Source organism: Bos indicus x Bos taurus, chromosome 3, assembly GCF_003369695.1.
Source record: "Bos indicus x Bos taurus breed Angus x Brahman F1 hybrid chromosome 3, Bos_hybrid_MaternalHap_v2.0, whole genome shotgun sequence".
Classification (NCBI taxonomy): Eukaryota; Metazoa; Chordata; class Mammalia; order Artiodactyla; family Bovidae; genus Bos; species Bos indicus x Bos taurus.
The window spans coordinates 119753208-119769077 of NC_040078.1; the positions used below are offsets into that span (position 1 = coordinate 119753208).

The 15870-nt window shown below is 66.5% G+C and overlaps 1 protein-coding gene across 1 annotated transcript; it reads left to right on the forward strand.

Annotated features, from left to right (window-relative positions):
- The first annotated feature begins 1360 nt into the window (after positions 1-1360).
- RNPEPL1 (arginyl aminopeptidase like 1) lies at positions 1361-10195 on the forward strand. The gene is made up of 11 exons (XM_027538123.1): positions 1361-1918; positions 4650-4790; positions 5221-5372; positions 5771-5887; positions 6028-6263; positions 6472-6585; positions 6950-7062; positions 7317-7425; positions 8470-8700; positions 8774-8916; positions 9318-10195. Exons 1-11 carry the CDS (start codon positions 1376-1378, stop codon positions 9576-9578), a joined length of 2160 nt encoding a protein of 719 aa, XP_027393924.1. The 5' UTR covers positions 1361-1375; the 3' UTR covers positions 9579-10195.
- The last annotated feature ends 5675 nt before the right edge of the window (positions 10196-15870 follow it).

Genomic DNA, 15870 nt, shown 5'->3' on the forward strand with positions numbered 1-15870 from the left:
CAGGCCCTAGCTGTGCCGCACAGACACGGAGCAGGGAAAGAGGTGGGTGGGCCTCCAGGCCAAAACAGCCCGGCTCCCTGAGGACCTGAATTCTCCCACGATGATAGGAGAACACCTTGGCAGTCCCTCTCGTTCATGGCTTTGAGACCCACCCAATGCTGGTCTCTGAGCATCCTCGCTGATCTCCAGCCACCTACCTCGGGCCCAAGGCTATGGACAGGCCTGGGCGAGAGTGGAATGACAGGCTGGCCAGATCTTGTGACTGCCCAGCAGTCACCTCCTAAACAGTCATCCTCCAGGGCCCGGACAGCCCTGAAGGGAGCAGAGTTCAGCAGGACTTTCTGTGATGATGAAATACCTGCTCTGTCCAGTATGGTGCTACTAGCCTGATGCATGCACGCTTGCTCAGTCGTGTCTGACTCTGCAACCCCACACTGTCGTCTACCTGGCTCCTCTGTCTATGGGATTCTCCAGGACCAGAACCCTGGAGTAGGTTGTCATTTCCTTCTCCCGGGGATCTTTCCAACCCAGGGATCAAACCTGCATCTCCTGTATTGGGGGGCAGATTCTTTACCACTGAGCCACAGAGGAAGCCCCACTAGCCTGACACGCCCCTCCAAACACACATGGAGACCCTGAAATGGGGCCAGTGCAACTGAGGGCCTGAACTTCTAATTCTATTTAATTTCAATTTAAGAAGCCTCACACATCTGAGGGTACAGTCTCAAGGTTCCAGAGCCACCAGCATGCCCCACATGGCTCAAAGCACAGACCACTGGTCTCACAGGGGAGCAGGCCAGGGTGATGGGAATCATTGCATTTTTCTCCGGGCCTGAGGCTCTGGAACGGACGAGTAACACTTCCCTGACACAAGTGTCCCATCAGTGGGTGACCAAGGAACCTCCAGCGCGCCCGGGTCCCCGCGCCTTCTCCTTCCTCCAGCCCCGTGCCTCGGCCACCTGCACACTGCGGCTGCTCCGGCCCCATGCATCGCACCTGGTTCACGGTCGCAGCCCAGCGCACAGCGGCCCCGGGCCCACGCACTGCGCCCGGGCTCACGGCCCCCAGCCGCGCTCTCAGCCCCTCGGCTCCTCGGGTCTCCCCACTCACTGAGCCGCGGACGCCCCGGCCCCTCGCGCACGGAGCACCCGGCCCCGCGTCCCCCGCGGCCCGGTCTCCCCGCGCACAGCGCCCCCGGCGGCGGCGGCCGAGCGGAGCCGGAGCGGGGCGGCGCACGGCGCGGGGCCGGGCCGGGCGGCTCCCGGCGCGACTTCCTGTTGTGCCCGCGCCCCGCCGCCCGGCGCCCGGCGCCCCTCGCCCGCTCCCCGCGGCCCCGGGCGGCCGCCGCCCATGGATTTCACCTAGCGCGGCGGCCATGGCGGCGCAGTGCTGCTGCCGCAAGGCGCCCGGCGCCGAGGCCGCGCCCGCCCGCCCGCCGCCCGAGCCGCCGCCCGCCCTGGACGTGGCCTCGGCCTCCAGCGCGCAGCTCTTCCGCCTCCGCCACCTGCAGCTGGGCCTGGAGCTGCGGCCCGAGGCGCGCGAGCTGGCCGGCTGCCTGGTGCTCGAGCTGTGCGCGCGGCGGCCCGCGCCCCGCGCGCTCGTGCTCGACGCGCACCCGGCCCTGCGCCTGCACTCGGCCGCCTTCCGCCGCGCCCCCGCCGCCGCCGCCGCCGCCGCCGCCGCCGAGCCGCCCTGCGCCTTCGCCTTCGCTGCCCCCGGGCCGGGACCCGCACCGCCGCCGCCGCTGCCCGCCTTCTGCGAGGCGCCCGGCGCGGAGCCCGCCTGCTGCCCGCTGGCCTTCAGGGTGGACCCGTTCACCGACTATGGCTCCTCGCTCACCGTCACGCTGCCCCCTGAGCTGCAGGCGCACCAGCCCTTCCAGGTCATCCTGCGCTACACCTCGACCGACGCCCCCGCCGTGAGTCCTGCTTCCGGGCGGCCTCTCCCCGTGCTGCCGGCCTAGGGGGGCGTTCTTGGGGGCGCTGCGCCCGCGACACCTGCAGAGGGGGGCCAGCCCGGCTCTCCCCGAGCCGTCCCCTGAGTCCTGTCCAGGCGCCGGCGGGGCTTCCCAGCTGGTGCCAGGGGAGCCCTTAGGAGCCCCGGACCGAGTGAGCCCCCAGGTTCTGGTCCCGGGGACAGGGGACTGTGTACCACCAGGGAAGCCTCTCCCTTCAGCTGTTCAGGGACGGGTCCCTGCCTGGAGACAGGGGCAGCTTCTGGTGAGCACATGCCAAGCTATGCATCTGCCGGAGCCTGGCACTGCGACCAAGGGCCTCCGTGTGACCCGGTCTTCAGAGGACTGTTCCCTGGGGGTGGCAAGAGGGACAGACTTGCCAGAGTGGGAGACCGAGGGGCCTGAATCGGCTCTCATGCTTCAGGCCGCAGGGGACTGGTGGGTGCTCCGGCAGGTTGGCCCGTGTCCCCAACGCAGACATGCACAGGCTCTGCGGGAATTTGGACATGGTGCGCCATCCGCCCAGGGGCTCGACGGGAAGGCTGGGCAGCCCAGACAGCACCCTTCCACCGCAGGGGTGCTTTCAGGACCGAGCATGGGGGTTCCTGGGTCCCTGTGTGGACCGCACATTTGTGACAGTAACCCCCCAAAAACACGACATTCAAGGAGCTCTGTGAGGCCCCAGGAGGTGCCATCCGTCACTGCTGTGGCATGTGAATAGACAGGGTGACGAAAAGGCATCAGGCCAGGAGCCATCAAGGAGAAATCTGGAAGAGCCTAGGCCAGACACACACCTGCGGGCTTCCTGCAGGCCTCCCAGGAGCCCCCAGCTGCCACCTCACCCCTTTGTGAGCTTCTGCAGATGTGCCAGCCTGGCCTTGCCCTGCTCGCCTGGCCCCTGCTGCCTGTCGGCCTGGCCCCTGCTGTCTGCCAGCCTGGCCCTTGCCCTGCCGGTCTGGCTTCTGCCCTGCCTGCCTGGCCCTTGCCTTGCCCACCAGGCTCCTGCTGTCTGCCAGCCTGGCCCCTGCCCTGCCTGCCTGGCCCCTGCTGTCTGCCAGCCTGGCCCTTGCCCTGCTGGTCTGGCTTCTGACCTGCCTGCTTGGCCCTTGCCCTGCCCACCAGGACCCTGCTGTCTGCCAGCCTGGGCCCTGCCCTGCCCGCCTGCCCCCTGCCCTGTCGGCCTGGCTCCTGCCCTGCCCACCAGGCCCTTGCCCTGCCCACCAGGACCCTGCTGTCTGCCAGCCTGGGCCCTGCCCTGCCCGCCTGCCCCCTGCCTTGTCGGCCTGGCCCCTGCCCTGCCCACCAGGCCCCTGCCCTGCCCACCTGGCCACTGCTGCCTGTCAGCCTGGCCCTGCCCTGCCTGCCTGGCCCCTGCTGTCTGCCCTCCTGGCCCCTGCCTTGCCCGCCTGGCCCCTGTTGCCTATCAGCCTGGCCCCTGCCCTGCCCTCCTGGCCCATGCTGCCTGTCAGCCTGGCCCCTGCCCTGCTTGCCTGGCCCCTGTTGTCTGCCGGCCTGGCCCTTGCCCTGCCTGTCTGGCTTCTGCCCTGCCTGCCTGGCCCTTGCCCTGCTCACCAGGACCCTGCCCTGCCCACCTGGCCCCTGCTGTCTGCCAGCCTGGCCCCTGCCCTGCCCGCCTGGCCCCTGATGCCTGCCAGGGGCCTTCTGGGGCTCTGACAGCTGGCGGGCATGGCTCCCATCACAGCCGTGAAAACAGAGGCTATGGTTCTCCCTGACCTTGGAGTCCATGTGTTTGGTCCGTCTAAGACCAGCAGAGTGGTCGGAGAGTGGTGGAACCAGGGCCCACAGCAGGCTAGCCTGCTGGCCTGACCCTGTCCCCAGCAGCCTGACCGCGGGGACCTGTCCCCAGCGTGAGCCAGGGGCCACTTGTCCCAGGACCTGGGGGTGGAGGTAGGGGGTGAAATGCAGGTTCCTAGGTCCCAGCACTCTGTGGTCAGATCCAGGAGTTTGCATTTTTGAACAGTCTCCCCAGACAGGCCTTCCGAACACTGGGGCAGCCCTAGGGGTCAGCAGAAAAGGAAGATACTGTCGCAGGCTCTGCATGGGCAGAGAACAGAGACATAGAAGCCAAAAAGAAGTCTTGTAGAAGTCCATGAAGGCTGACAGGGGCCTGGCTGGTCTGCAGGAACCGGATAGGCAGCCCTGCAGGCCCGGACATCCGCTAGGATCTGGGGTCCCCCACCCCTGGGGTCTGAGCACGGACAGCCCCCAGTGGCGGTCCTGGGTCTGGGGTCCCGAGCGGCAAGCAGCTGTGGCTGCCATCCTGGGGCTTGTCGCTTGCAGGGGGCTGGGGGCCCTCCATCACGGCCCTGGGGGAACCTGTGTGCGCTTGGTCACTGAAGACCCGTCCAGTTGGCCTCAGTGACCACATTGTCCCAGCAGAGGGGATGTGGGGGACAGATTCGGGACCCCACAAAGTGGCTGCAGTTGGGTTGGGGAGGCCCCGGCCTCCATCCACCCTTCCTGGAGACATCAGGATGCTTGGTGGTGTTAAGAACGGGAGTGCTGAGCTGGCCTGGGCAGGCTGGGGGCCGTGGTGGGCTGGAATGCCTGAGGGACGGCTCCCTGGCGGGGCAGGGCCGTCGGCCTGTGGCTCTGGTCTCCAGGAGGGCTCGGCCTGCTGTCCCAGGGAGGGCTCCCTGGCCGGAGCTGACCCCTTGCCCACCACCTGCTGCAGATCTGGTGGCTGGACCCAGAGCTGACCTACGGCAGCGCCAAGCCCTTCGTGTTCACCCAGGGCCACTCCGTCTGCAACCGCTCCTTCTTCCCATGCTTCGACACGCCCGCGGTCAAGTGCACCTACTCGGCTGTGGTCAAGGTCAGCGCCCAGCAGCACGCCCTGCCCCCCAGCTGCCACCTAGACGGCCATCTGAGAAGGCGCGCACCCTGCCCGCGTCGGGGTCCTAGACCTGGCCTGAGCCCCGGGACGCCGATACAGGGACGGGGCAGGCAGAGCGGCCGGGTCGCAAGGCTCCTGGCAGCCCCCCAGCCCCACCTCCACTCCCAACTGGGATGAGAGGTGTACAAGCCAGGAGCTGGGGGCTCCCGGAACGGCGTAGGGGGTCCCTGACAGAGACGGGAGGGTCCCTAGCGGTGTGGCTGCCTGACCCAGGTGGTGGGGCTTCTCGCAGGGATATGGGGCTTGCCGACTGGGCTGTGGGGTCCCCACCGGGGACACGGGGTGGTCCTGACGGGGGCGTGGGGCTTCCCACACGCTGTCCTGATGGGCGGGGCCTCCTGGGATGCAGGCCCCATCGGGGGTGCAGGTCCTGATGAGCGCCACGCAGAGCACCTACGTGGAGGAGGAGGGTGTCTACCGCTTCCACATGGAGCACCCCGTGCCCGCCTACCTCGTGGCCCTCGTGGCCGGGGACCTCCAGCCCGCAGACATCGGGCCCAGGTAGGCCTGCCTCTTGCTTGCTGCCCGGGGTTCAGGCTCAGGAGACGCTGCCAGGGCCCGGTGTGCGGCCTGCCTCCGAGGCCACCCTGTCTGGCCCCGCGTGGTGGGGCCAGCCCTGCCCCTGCCTAACTGTCACTGCCCAGGGGCCATCCTCCCCCGGCTGCTCGCACCCCGGCGCCCTGTGCTGCTCCTTCTGGGCAGTGCCTCTGCAGGCAAACCTGCTGCGCTGTGAGAGGGCGTGTGGATGGGCGCGGCCCATGGAGCCAAGGGCCTGCGGGGCGGGCCGTGGGCGGGGCTGGGCGTAGGCGGACGGCCTTCACGCCCAGAAGCAGAGCGAAGGCCCGGTGGGGCCGTGGGCTGGGGCTGGGGGGCCCCGCCCACCGTCTCCCCCATTGCAGGAGCCGCGTGTGGGCTGAGCCGTGTCTCCTGCCCACGGCCACCAGCAAGCTGTCGGGCGCCGTGGAACAGTGGCTGAGCGCGGCCGAGCGGCTCTACGGGCCCTACTTGTGGGGCAGGTACGTCTGCTAGCCAGCCCGGCTGTGAGAGGGATCAGAGGGCACGTGCACCACCCCCCACCCCTCCCCCCTCCCCGAGCCCGCCGAGAAGCGGCAGGAGGCAAGGCTCACCCGCGGCCCCCCACCCCGGCACCCCACAGGTATGACATCGTCTTCCTGCCCCCGTCCTTCCCCATCGTGGCCATGGAGAACCCCTGCCTCACCTTCATCATCTCCTCTATCCTGGAGAGCGACGAGTTCCTGGTCATCGACGTCATCCACGAGGTGGCCCACAGCTGGTTTGGGAACGCCGTCACCAACGCCACTTGGGAGGAGATGTGGCTGAGCGAGGGCCTGGCCACCTACGCGCAGCGGCGCATCACCACCGAGACCCACGGTGCGCCAGGCGGGGCGGCGCGCGGTGCCCGCACCAGGGAGGGCCGGTGGGGGCGGGCACCATGCACGGAGCTGGGCCCAGGCTGCGGTCCCTGCTCCGTGTGTGTGTGTGTGTGTGTGTGTGTGTGTGTGTGTGTCCCGCGGGGGCAGCTCGGTGGGGCCCAGGGCGGGGAGCAGCCAGGGCAGCGGCCTCGCTCCCGCCTGTCCAGGTGCGGCCTTTACCTGTCTGGAGACAGCCTTCCGCCTGGACGCCCTGCACAGGCAGATGAAGCTCCTCGGAGAGGACAGCCCAGTCAGCAAGCTGCAGGTCAAGCTGGAGCCAGGTACCTGTTCCTGCCCTGCCCTGCGCACGTCACCTGCAGACGTCAGGCCCCCCGCCCAGCCCAGGGGGGGCCTGCATCCCCACGAGGCTTCTCTGCAGAGGCCGGGCCAGGGAGGCTTCCCTCCGCAGCCTGCGCCGCCTCTCACGGGCACTGAGCACCCATCTCCCCAGTGTGTAACCTGAGGTCTCCACCGAGGGCCCCCGAACAGGGCAGGCCCCCCACGCACACACTCTCGGGGCATCTGGATGTGAGCGGCGGGGCCCTCGGTGCCCCCTGCCCTGCAGCGCCCCACTGCCATCCCGCCCCCACCCCTGGGGGCCTGGACAGCTTAGAGCGCCTCCCAGAGCCGCAGTTTCCCTTGCAGGCGTGAACCCCAGCCACCTGATGAACCTGTTCACCTACGAGAAGGGCTACTGCTTCGTGTACTACCTGTCCCAGCTCTGCGGGGACCCCCAGCGCTTTGACGACTTCCTCCGAGTGAGTAGTCCGCTCCCGGGGGTCGGGGTGGGGGCCATGAGCGGGGTTGTCACCGGGCTCCTGGCTCTCCCACCTCCCAGCCTCGGCTGCCTGGCAGGCCCCTGTGGCAGCCGTGGGCGCCCCTGCGCCCGCCCTGGCCCTGCCCACTGCTGCTCAGACCCCTGTGTGCTGGGCCCTTTCCCGCGGTGTGTGCCTGGCTAGGGGGGAGGGGGACAGTGGCGCACCCGGGCCTGCTGAGTCCACTCCGCCCGCAGGCCTACGTGGAGAAGTACAAATTCACCAGCGTGGTGGCCCAGGACCTACTGGACTCCTTCCTGGCCTTCTTCCCAGAGCTGAAGGAGCAGAGCGTGGACTGCCGGGCAGGTGAGGCCCCCACCGGCCGTGTGTCCTCACCGGCCCACCCTCAGCCTGTCGGGTGCGGGGGTGGGATGGGGCCTGGGGGCTCTGTCTGGCCGGCAGCTGCCGTCACTCATTGGCGTGGAACTCAGGCTGTACCATGTGGAAGGAAGAGAGAGGAGAGCGCGATTCCTGGCCCGGAGCGGCCCCGGGGAATTCCTGGAGGAGGTGGCAATTAGGCTAGGTGTCTCAGTGGGTAAAGAATGCCTGCAACGTGGAAGACACAGGAGACTCCGGGTCGAGAAGATCCCCTGGAGGAGGGCCCTGCACCCCACTCCAGTGTTCTTGCCTGGAGAACTCCACGGATAGAGGAGCCTGGCGGGCTACAGTCCATGCGGTTGCACAGGGTCAGACACAACTGAGCGATTGAGCACCCATACATGCAGAGCTGAGTAGGCAGTTCCAGAAAGAGCCTTGGAAACTGTGCAGCGGGCCTGGGGCAGGATCCAGGAGCAGAGGGAAGTTTGCCTCAGAGCAGGCTGAAGGCAGCCGGCTTGTTCGCAAGGGTGCCCCTAGTCCAAGGCTTAGGCTGAAGCAGAGAAGGGTCTGCCATCTCAAGGGGAGTCAGCATTTATGGTAGCGCAATGAGGTGTGGGCTGGGGACCTTGTGTTGGGGAAGGTTTGGGAAGTGCTCCAAGGGTCTGGGGGGCAGGGATGGCAGGACTTGCCCCTACAGCTGCCCAGGCTCCAGGGCTCCAAAGCAGGAATAGCCTTCTCCCAGGGCGGTGCTCCCCACCCCACGCCTCCGCCTGTGGGCTCACGGCATCTCACTGTTTCTGCCCGGGAGGCACGGGCGGGCAGGGGGTCCCTGGCCACTGGCTCCGGTGCTCTGTGCCCCCTTCCCGGAAGCCGCCATGGCCTGCACGGTCTGCAGCCGACTCCCGCCTCCCTAGGCCGCCCCCGCCCTTGGGGCTCCCAGACCCTGGCAGGGTCTCCCTCAGGCACACCCTCGGGGTCTGCAGTCTCCCGGGCATGCCTGCTCGGGAACCCAGGAGGGCGTCTGTCCTGCAGGGCTGGAGTTCGAGCGCTGGCTGAATGCCACGGGCCCCCCGCTGGCCGAGCCGGACCTGTCTCAGGGATCCAGCCTGACGCGGCCCGTGGAGGCCCTCTTCCAGCTGTGGACCGCCGAGCCCCTGGAGCAGGCGGCCGCCTCCGCCAGCGCCATCGACATTTCCAAGTGGAGGACCTTCCAGACGGCGCTCTTCCTGGACCGGCTGCTGGACGGGTCCCCGCTGCCCCAGGGTGAGTGCCACAGCCGCCGGGGTGGGAGGAGGGGGCGGTGGTCACCGGCCCTGACCTGCTGTGGCCCCAACAGACGTGGTGATGAGCCTGTCCAAGTGCTACTCGTCACTGCTGGACTCCATGAACGCCGAGATCCGCATCCGCTGGCTGCAGATCGTGGTCCGCAATGACTACTACCCCGACCTTCACAGGGTCCGGCGCTTCCTGGAGAGCCAGGTGTGGCCACGCAGGCCTGCCCTCCCCCCACCCGGCCACCCAGGCTGGCGACCCCTGCCCTCTCCCCACCCGGCCACTCAGGCTGGGCAACCCCTGCCCTCCGCTGACCCGGCCACTCAGGCTGGGTGGCCCAGAGAATGGGGTGGGGCCTAGACCCCAGCAGACCTCAGGGAGGTTGCGCCCAAGGCCAGTGGTCAAGCCGGGAGCAGAGTCTTGGGGTCTCACCGCAGGGCGTGCACTCTGGGGCCGTCTGAGCTCCTTAAGGCCTAAGGGTCACTGGATCCCCAGGCCTGTGCCCTGGCAGGGCCCCTGCAGACCAAGTCTCCTGGGGAGGGGAGGAGAGGACGTGGGGGCCGGGGGAGGGGAGGGAAGGGCGCCCCGTGACCGGCGGCCACCCACAGATGTCGCGCATGTACACCATCCCGCTGTACGAGGACCTGTGCACCGGCGCCCTCAAGTCCTTCGCCCTGGAGGTCTTCTACCAGACGCAGGGCCGGCTGCACCCCAACCTGCGGCGGACCATCCAGCAGATCCTGTCGCAGGGCCTGGGCCCCGGCGCGGAGCCAGGCGGGGCCGCGGCGGACTCGGAGCCGGGCCTGCTGCTCGGGGATGAGGCCCCGAGCAGCGCCATCTCTCTCAGGGACGTCAACGTGTCTGCCTAGCGCTCGCCTCCCAGACACCACGATTGTGCCTTCTGGGCCCCAGGCCTGGCTGGGGGGCTCTGCCGGGGCCTCTCCAGGGCCGACCGAGGCCTGTGGACCCATCCCCCCACCCCACCCCAAGCGCTCTTGCACTGCGGGCCCTCCTGTCTCAACACTGACTGCCAGGCGCTGCCCTGGGTCGACGGCGACCGCCACACTGTGCCTTCTGCCTGCCTGCCGGGAGGGCCTGGGCTGCCACGCCCGCCCCGCACGCCTGCCTCCACGGAGCCCTGGAACCCCACCCCCCGCCCCTGGGGCCGGCAGCCTCCCTCGGTCCCTGCCCGAGGGATGAGGACGCAGACATGCCCACGCTCTCCCCGTGGGGGACAGGGCGCCGCAGAGACGGTGGATGTCCCTGGGGAGGGGGCCCCGGAAAGCCTTAGCTCCTCAGGGAACTCAGGGTCCCAGGCCCGGGGCCAGGGCAGCAATAACACGCGGGGAGGCGGGCACCGGTGCTGTTTATAGGGCCCCCTGCTGGGAGAGGCCCGGGAGCCCCGGGGTTCAAGCTGGGCCCCCGGGGGGACCTCCGCTCGGGGTCACCGCCATTGTCCCATTAAACCTCCACTCTGCAGACTGCCTCCCGGCCTGTCCGTCCCGGCTCTTGTCCTGCACAGCTGCCCAGCAGCCGTGGCTTGGGGTCTGGAGCTGATCATAGCCCTGTCCTCTGACCCAGGCTTCCAGCCGGAGGCGGGGGCTCTCGCCTGCATCCGGCCCCTCCTGACAGTCCCGCTCTGCACAAGGAGGCCCCACATCCTGCCCTGCAGCCCACCAGGGTCCGAGCACCAGCCACCGGCTGCCCCCGACGTCTCCAGCCCCTCTGCCACCCCCAGGATCCCCAAACACCAAAGCCAGGGGCACTTGTCAGCAGCCCCGCTGTGGGCCTTTCTCCCAAACTGGAGTGAAGGGAGAGGCGAGCGGCAGGCCTGAGTGTGACCTGGGAGGATGGAGCGGAGGGGCTGCGGCCCTCGCTGGCCCAGGGGAAGGTGGGGCTGGCCTCCCTGGGGGCGTGGCCCCAGAGCACGGCCAAGCTGGGGTGCCGGGAGCAGCGTACCGCAGTGACCAGGGTAGCGTCCGGGCCCCCTCCCCCTGGCCGCCCACGGGGCTAGGCTCCTGGGGCGGCACCTCTGCTGTGGGTCCACTTAGCGCTGCAGAGTCTCCCCCAGGATCACACGCGCAGACTCAAGTGACCTGTCAGCTGGCCCACTGGCGAGACCCGGTCACAGAGCCACCCCGTTCTGAAGGGGCCGAGGCGCTGGAGGACGGGGGGTGGTGGGGCCGCCGCATGGAGCCACCAGGTCGCGAGAGCCCCAGTGACTGTCCTCCCTGCCACACCCCCCACCCCCTGGGAGCTGACCCAAGCCCACCCAGGCGTGGCCCTGGCTCTCAGGGGCTGTCCTAGCACCGTGGCCGGGTGTGGCTGCTCTGAGCCCAGACACGGGGAGCATCAGCACCCCACCGTGGTGAACAGGGAGCCCCGTGCAGGGCAAGCAGGGGCCCAGGAGCTCCACCGGCAGCAGTGCTGGAGCCCGCGGGCCTGGGGCCCCGAGTCCTGGGCTCTCTGCAGCCCTTGCTGTGCCCCGGGAAGGGCCCGTCCTCCCATCTTCTGGCCAAGCCCTCCACGGGGCTGACCTGCTTCCTTAGCCTCCTCCCTGCCATGGCTGTTCTCAGGTCTCCAGTCACAGTTTTTAGTCCTAGGCTCTTGGTTTCTTTGGCAGTTCAGCCCTCAAAAGCCATGTGGTCCCCCGAAGTCCCAATCCCAGCTTGGCAGGCGGGGGCCACATTTCGCCCCCCACGGCCCCACCTGACATTGGGAGGCTCAGAGGCAAGCCCACGGCCTCCCTGGGGTGACCCCCACACCGCGGCGGCATGCTCACCACAGTCCATCCTGGCTCTAACCTCCCCTCCGGGACATTCCTGCCTTTCTCCACTCCTTTTCCTCCCAGCTTTTGCAAACCCAGGAATGTTTTCCTCAGCCCAATTTCTCCCACGTGGTATCTTGCCAAACGCAGCCTGTGACCCACGCATGCTGCCAAGGTTTCCCAACCTCTTCCACCAGACCTGCGAGTTATTCTGGACGTCATCTGCCCCGTGAGTCATCACGGTTGAGTCTTACCAGATGTTTCACGGCTGCATACCACGGCCTCCAGTGGTATGGGGCCCCTGCCAGCAGCCCCCACCCCACCACAGGCCCGTGTCCTGTGTCCTGACAGCCGCTCATCTCTTCTGGGGCTGATGTCTGAGCCTCGGCCACACAAGAAAACACTCTTAACGTGCCGGCGTTTTAAACAGCGAAGGTTTATTTCTCACTTGTGGCACGGGTCCACTTCAGGCCAGGTGGTGGGGGGTGGGCTTCCCGTCACTGGTTCCTCAGGGCCCCTGGCTGATGGACAAGAGCATCTCGGCAGAAATAAGGGGGGTGTGGGGGGGCTCAGACGGCAATCGGACTCACTGGGGTCACGTGCCACACCTGTCCACAGCATTCACACTGACCCTACACGGCCACTCCCACCAGGCGCGTGGGGTGGGGGGTTTCCGCCAGCGGCAGTAATGACCACCATAGGGGCTGGGGGCACGGTGTTGGGGGCAGAGAGGGAGCAGTCAGGCGGGAGAGTGGAGCCAGGATGGTGGCCACGAGCACAGGGCCTGCTGGAGTCAGGAAAGTGGGACAGTGGGTGGACAGCCCACGCGGCCTCAAGTCCAGGGACCGCGTCCCCCTCAGGCCTCACCCTGGGGATCCACCCTTGCCCTGGGAGGCCTCCGCTCCCCTCCCCCATCTTACTGGGCCTTCCTGGTGGCCAGGCCCCTCTCAGGCCAGGTGCCTTGAGTGGAATGTCAGATGTAAAAGACGAGGCCCACCCAGTCGAGCGCCCGCCCAGGAGAGTGTACACCACGTGCGGCAGGGCCAACACTCGCCAAGCTGATCCCAAGGAGACAGAGCGAACAGCAAGCGGAGGAGGGAGCTACAGCCGTGGCGCTGACATCTCAACCACGTGCACGGAGGGGGGCGCTGAAATAAACCAGGAACAGACACTTGTGAAACGACCGGGACTTGGGCCAAAGAACCACTCAAAGCCTGGAAGTTTTTAAAGGGACAGTTCTTAAAAAATGAAAACTAGGAAGAATGGTCACAAAGAAGAGGGGTCATGGACTGGAAGAGCAGACAAAGAGCACTCAGCATCAGCACACGGCCCATGAAGGGACAGTACACAGGAAAAGAAGTGGGGCTCGCCCCAGACCTGGGGTCATGACCCACCCGCACAGCGACACTCAAACTGACAGAGGCATCCCCTTCCTCCACGCATTGGGAGGCCACCCTCCCTCCCTCAGCCATCGCCCCACAGCCGCCCATCAGCCCTTACGGCCAGACCAAGCCACCTGAGGCCACCTCACCCGGGGGCAGCCTCCCTAACCCACCTGTGGGTGTGTTCCCTGACAAAGGCTGTTTCACCAAGAGCTATCAGATGTCAGCTGTTCAGGTTTCTTTGTTCCCACTTTCTCTCTAAATAATCCCTGACCAGACCCTGGAAGGATGAAGGCCAAGGCAGGGCAATTGCAGGGCATGGCATGGCTGCCCCCGGGGCCAGCCCAGCGTCTGAGAGGGGCTCTGACAGGCATAGGCAGTGTGCTGAGAGGACAGCCGCCCACCGGCCAGGCCTGGATAAACCTCCCTTGTTCAAAAACGCATGAGCAAGTGGCGAGGCACAGGCTCCACGACCTGAAATGAATGTGACAGCTCACCCACGCTGCAGAAAACAAACCACTTTGGAAAAATGGTCATCCCAAGGGACGGGAGTCAACATTAGAAATTATCGGTATCGTGTTAGTAATAAAACATAAGGACACGTGACCATTGTGGAGCAACAAGCGGAAACTCCAACAAGAACATTTATTATTTGTAACGAGGTTGAAAAACCCCAAGGTTGATCTAAAATCCTGCCCTGCAAGCATCCATTCCTCTCAGTGAGCAGAGTGACCTGGGCCTGCCTGGCCTCGGAACGCTGGCTCTGTCCATCTATAGCTGTGGGGTCCTGGGCTGCCGCCGCCTCCCGTTTAAGTCCAGGTTCCTCGTCGTAAGACGGGACAGTGACAACTACCGCTGAGGTGCGTGAGGCCCATGCAGACTCCACGTCTCGTCGCTGTGAAACGAGCCCGACCCTCCGGCTCGCAGGGTGGACCCCTCCTCCACTCTGTGAACTGATGGGGCCGCAGGAGGACACAGGGGCCTTCGTTCTGGCCCTCCCGGGATGGCTGCTCAGTTGGACCCTCCAGACGGGCAGGAGAGAGGCCCACGCTTCCGAACTCCTCCCCGCCACCAGCTACCACCACCCCACAGGGGAGCAGTCCACGTCCCTGGTGCTCACGACTGCTCCCCACAGCCTAGGGCCATGACCCCCACCAACTGGCCCCTAGCCTGGGCCCAGGGTTGTTTCTCACAAGCCTCAGCCCGGCCCGGGCCCTGCACCACGGGGTCTGTAGTTGCAGACAGGGGCCCGGAGCACAGCCTGGACAGCCACCCAGCGGGACACAGCCTCCAGTGACCCTGCTTAGGTGACTTCCAGCCCTGCTGCAGTAGACATGGTGGAGGCTGGTCCCGTGGGCCCAGGACTCGCTCTGGTGGGGGACCTCTCACCTGTCCTGTCCCCTCAGGAAGAGAGTCCCAGACAGAAGGCCCGGCCCAGAGGGACAGGAGCCCCGCCGCCTGCAGGCCCAGGACACTGGGGCAGATCCTCTGGCTGCCTCTGGTGCGGCACGTGCCTGAAAGTGCCCTGCAATTCAGATGCACCGTGAAACTGAGAACGTGTCTAACCCAAGTTCACCTCGAGGTGTTTTTCCCAAACACTGTTGTTCTGCTGCGCATCCAGCAAGGCTTCCTCACCTGAGGGGCCCAAGGTCAGTCCTTTCAGCTCCACGGGGCCTCCCGCTATCTCATGTGTGCCCATCAAACACTGCCGTGACGTGGAGCTGGTGCTCCCACCTCACTGAGGGCCGAGATCAGACTAAGTAACTGCCCATCTCAGGGCCTGGAGACTGGGACTGAGAACTGGTCATCTCCCCAGTCCAGGCTGCTTCCAACTCCTCCTTCTACCCACCAGCCAGAGGCTCCACTCTTACAAGGCAGGGGTGTGGGGGTGGGTGGGGTGAGCCCAGGAGTGAGAGGAGAGTACTGCTAACTGGCCAGTGGATCATCTTCACACCCAGGGGGTGGGGAATGGGACCCTGAAGGGCTCCCGGGTAAGTGTGGCCCAGGAGGAGCTGTGCCAGGCAGGCCGACAGGACAGCTGCCTTCAGCCATCTCAGTGCTGGTCACAAACTCGTCCCTACGGTCGTGGGCTGCTCCTTGCCACAAACCAACTGTCTCCTGCCGCTTGTCTGGGCATAAGCCCAGCCCTGGACACTGATGTGCCCACAGGAAGCTACCTGCTCTCCAGAGCTTGCAAGCCAGGGTTAAGAGGCCCAGCAGAGGCCTCCACTTGGAGTCCAGTTCTTGGGCTGGCCCCAGCTCATCTGCTAACCACCCTTACGTGTTACCTGAAGCAGACCAGTTGCCCAACACCCCAGGGCAGTGAAATCCGTCCCCTCATCCTTTAGGACATCCACATGAGGCAGCTCCTGGGCCATTCCTGACTCCCTCCAGCTAGAGTGCAGCATCCAGCCTGCCATAAAACATCTCCTGTTGGAGTCAGTGCTTCAGGGTAAATTGTCATGAAGTAAGCTTTGCAGGGGGAGATGTCAGATGATACTGAGGTTCCAGAACCTCATCAGAGATGAGGACCCTAGGCCCCCAAACCAAGGGGCTGGGGCCTGGTGGGATCGAGGTAGGTCACGCCACCACTAGCAGCTGCTTCTCATGCAGGCCCCATAGGGGCCTCAGAGGGAGGAGCCGCAGCTGTCACAGCCTCACACTGGAGGCTCTGGAGCAAGGTCGGCGGGCGTTCTTGGGTCAGGCTCATCAGCAGGAGGGCCTGTGGGGATCTGATCTGACCACCCTGCGTATGCGGGGGCTGGGCAAAGACGGCTTGGGGACGCAAAATCTGAGCTCCAGGTGGTAGCAGAGAGCTGTCCGAGGATTGTGCCCTCCCCACCTGCCCCCGCGCGGCTCTCTGTGAAGGGTCCAGCCGCAGCGAAGCAGGCCTGGAGAGGCAGCCGGAGAACAAGCGTCAGGGTGGCTGCCTGCCCTCCTTCCCGGGGAAGGGCAGTTTCCTCGAGCAGATCCTGAAGTCGGCGTCCTCACCAACCCGCAGCACTAAGCGGC

Bases quoted from the DNA above. Each gene is read 5' to 3' on its own strand.
- RNPEPL1 (XM_027538123.1), top strand. From the start codon at position 1,376: ATGGCGGCGCAGTGCTGCTGCCGCAAGGCGCCCGGCGCCGAGGCCGCG. The intron at 6,586-6,949 runs GTACCTGTTCCT...TTTCCCTTGCAG, and splicing joins GCAGGTCAAGCTGGAGCCAG to GCGTGAACCCCAGCCACCTG. The intron at 8,701-8,773 runs GTGAGTGCCACA...TGGCCCCAACAG, and splicing joins CGGGTCCCCGCTGCCCCAGG to ACGTGGTGATGAGCCTGTCC.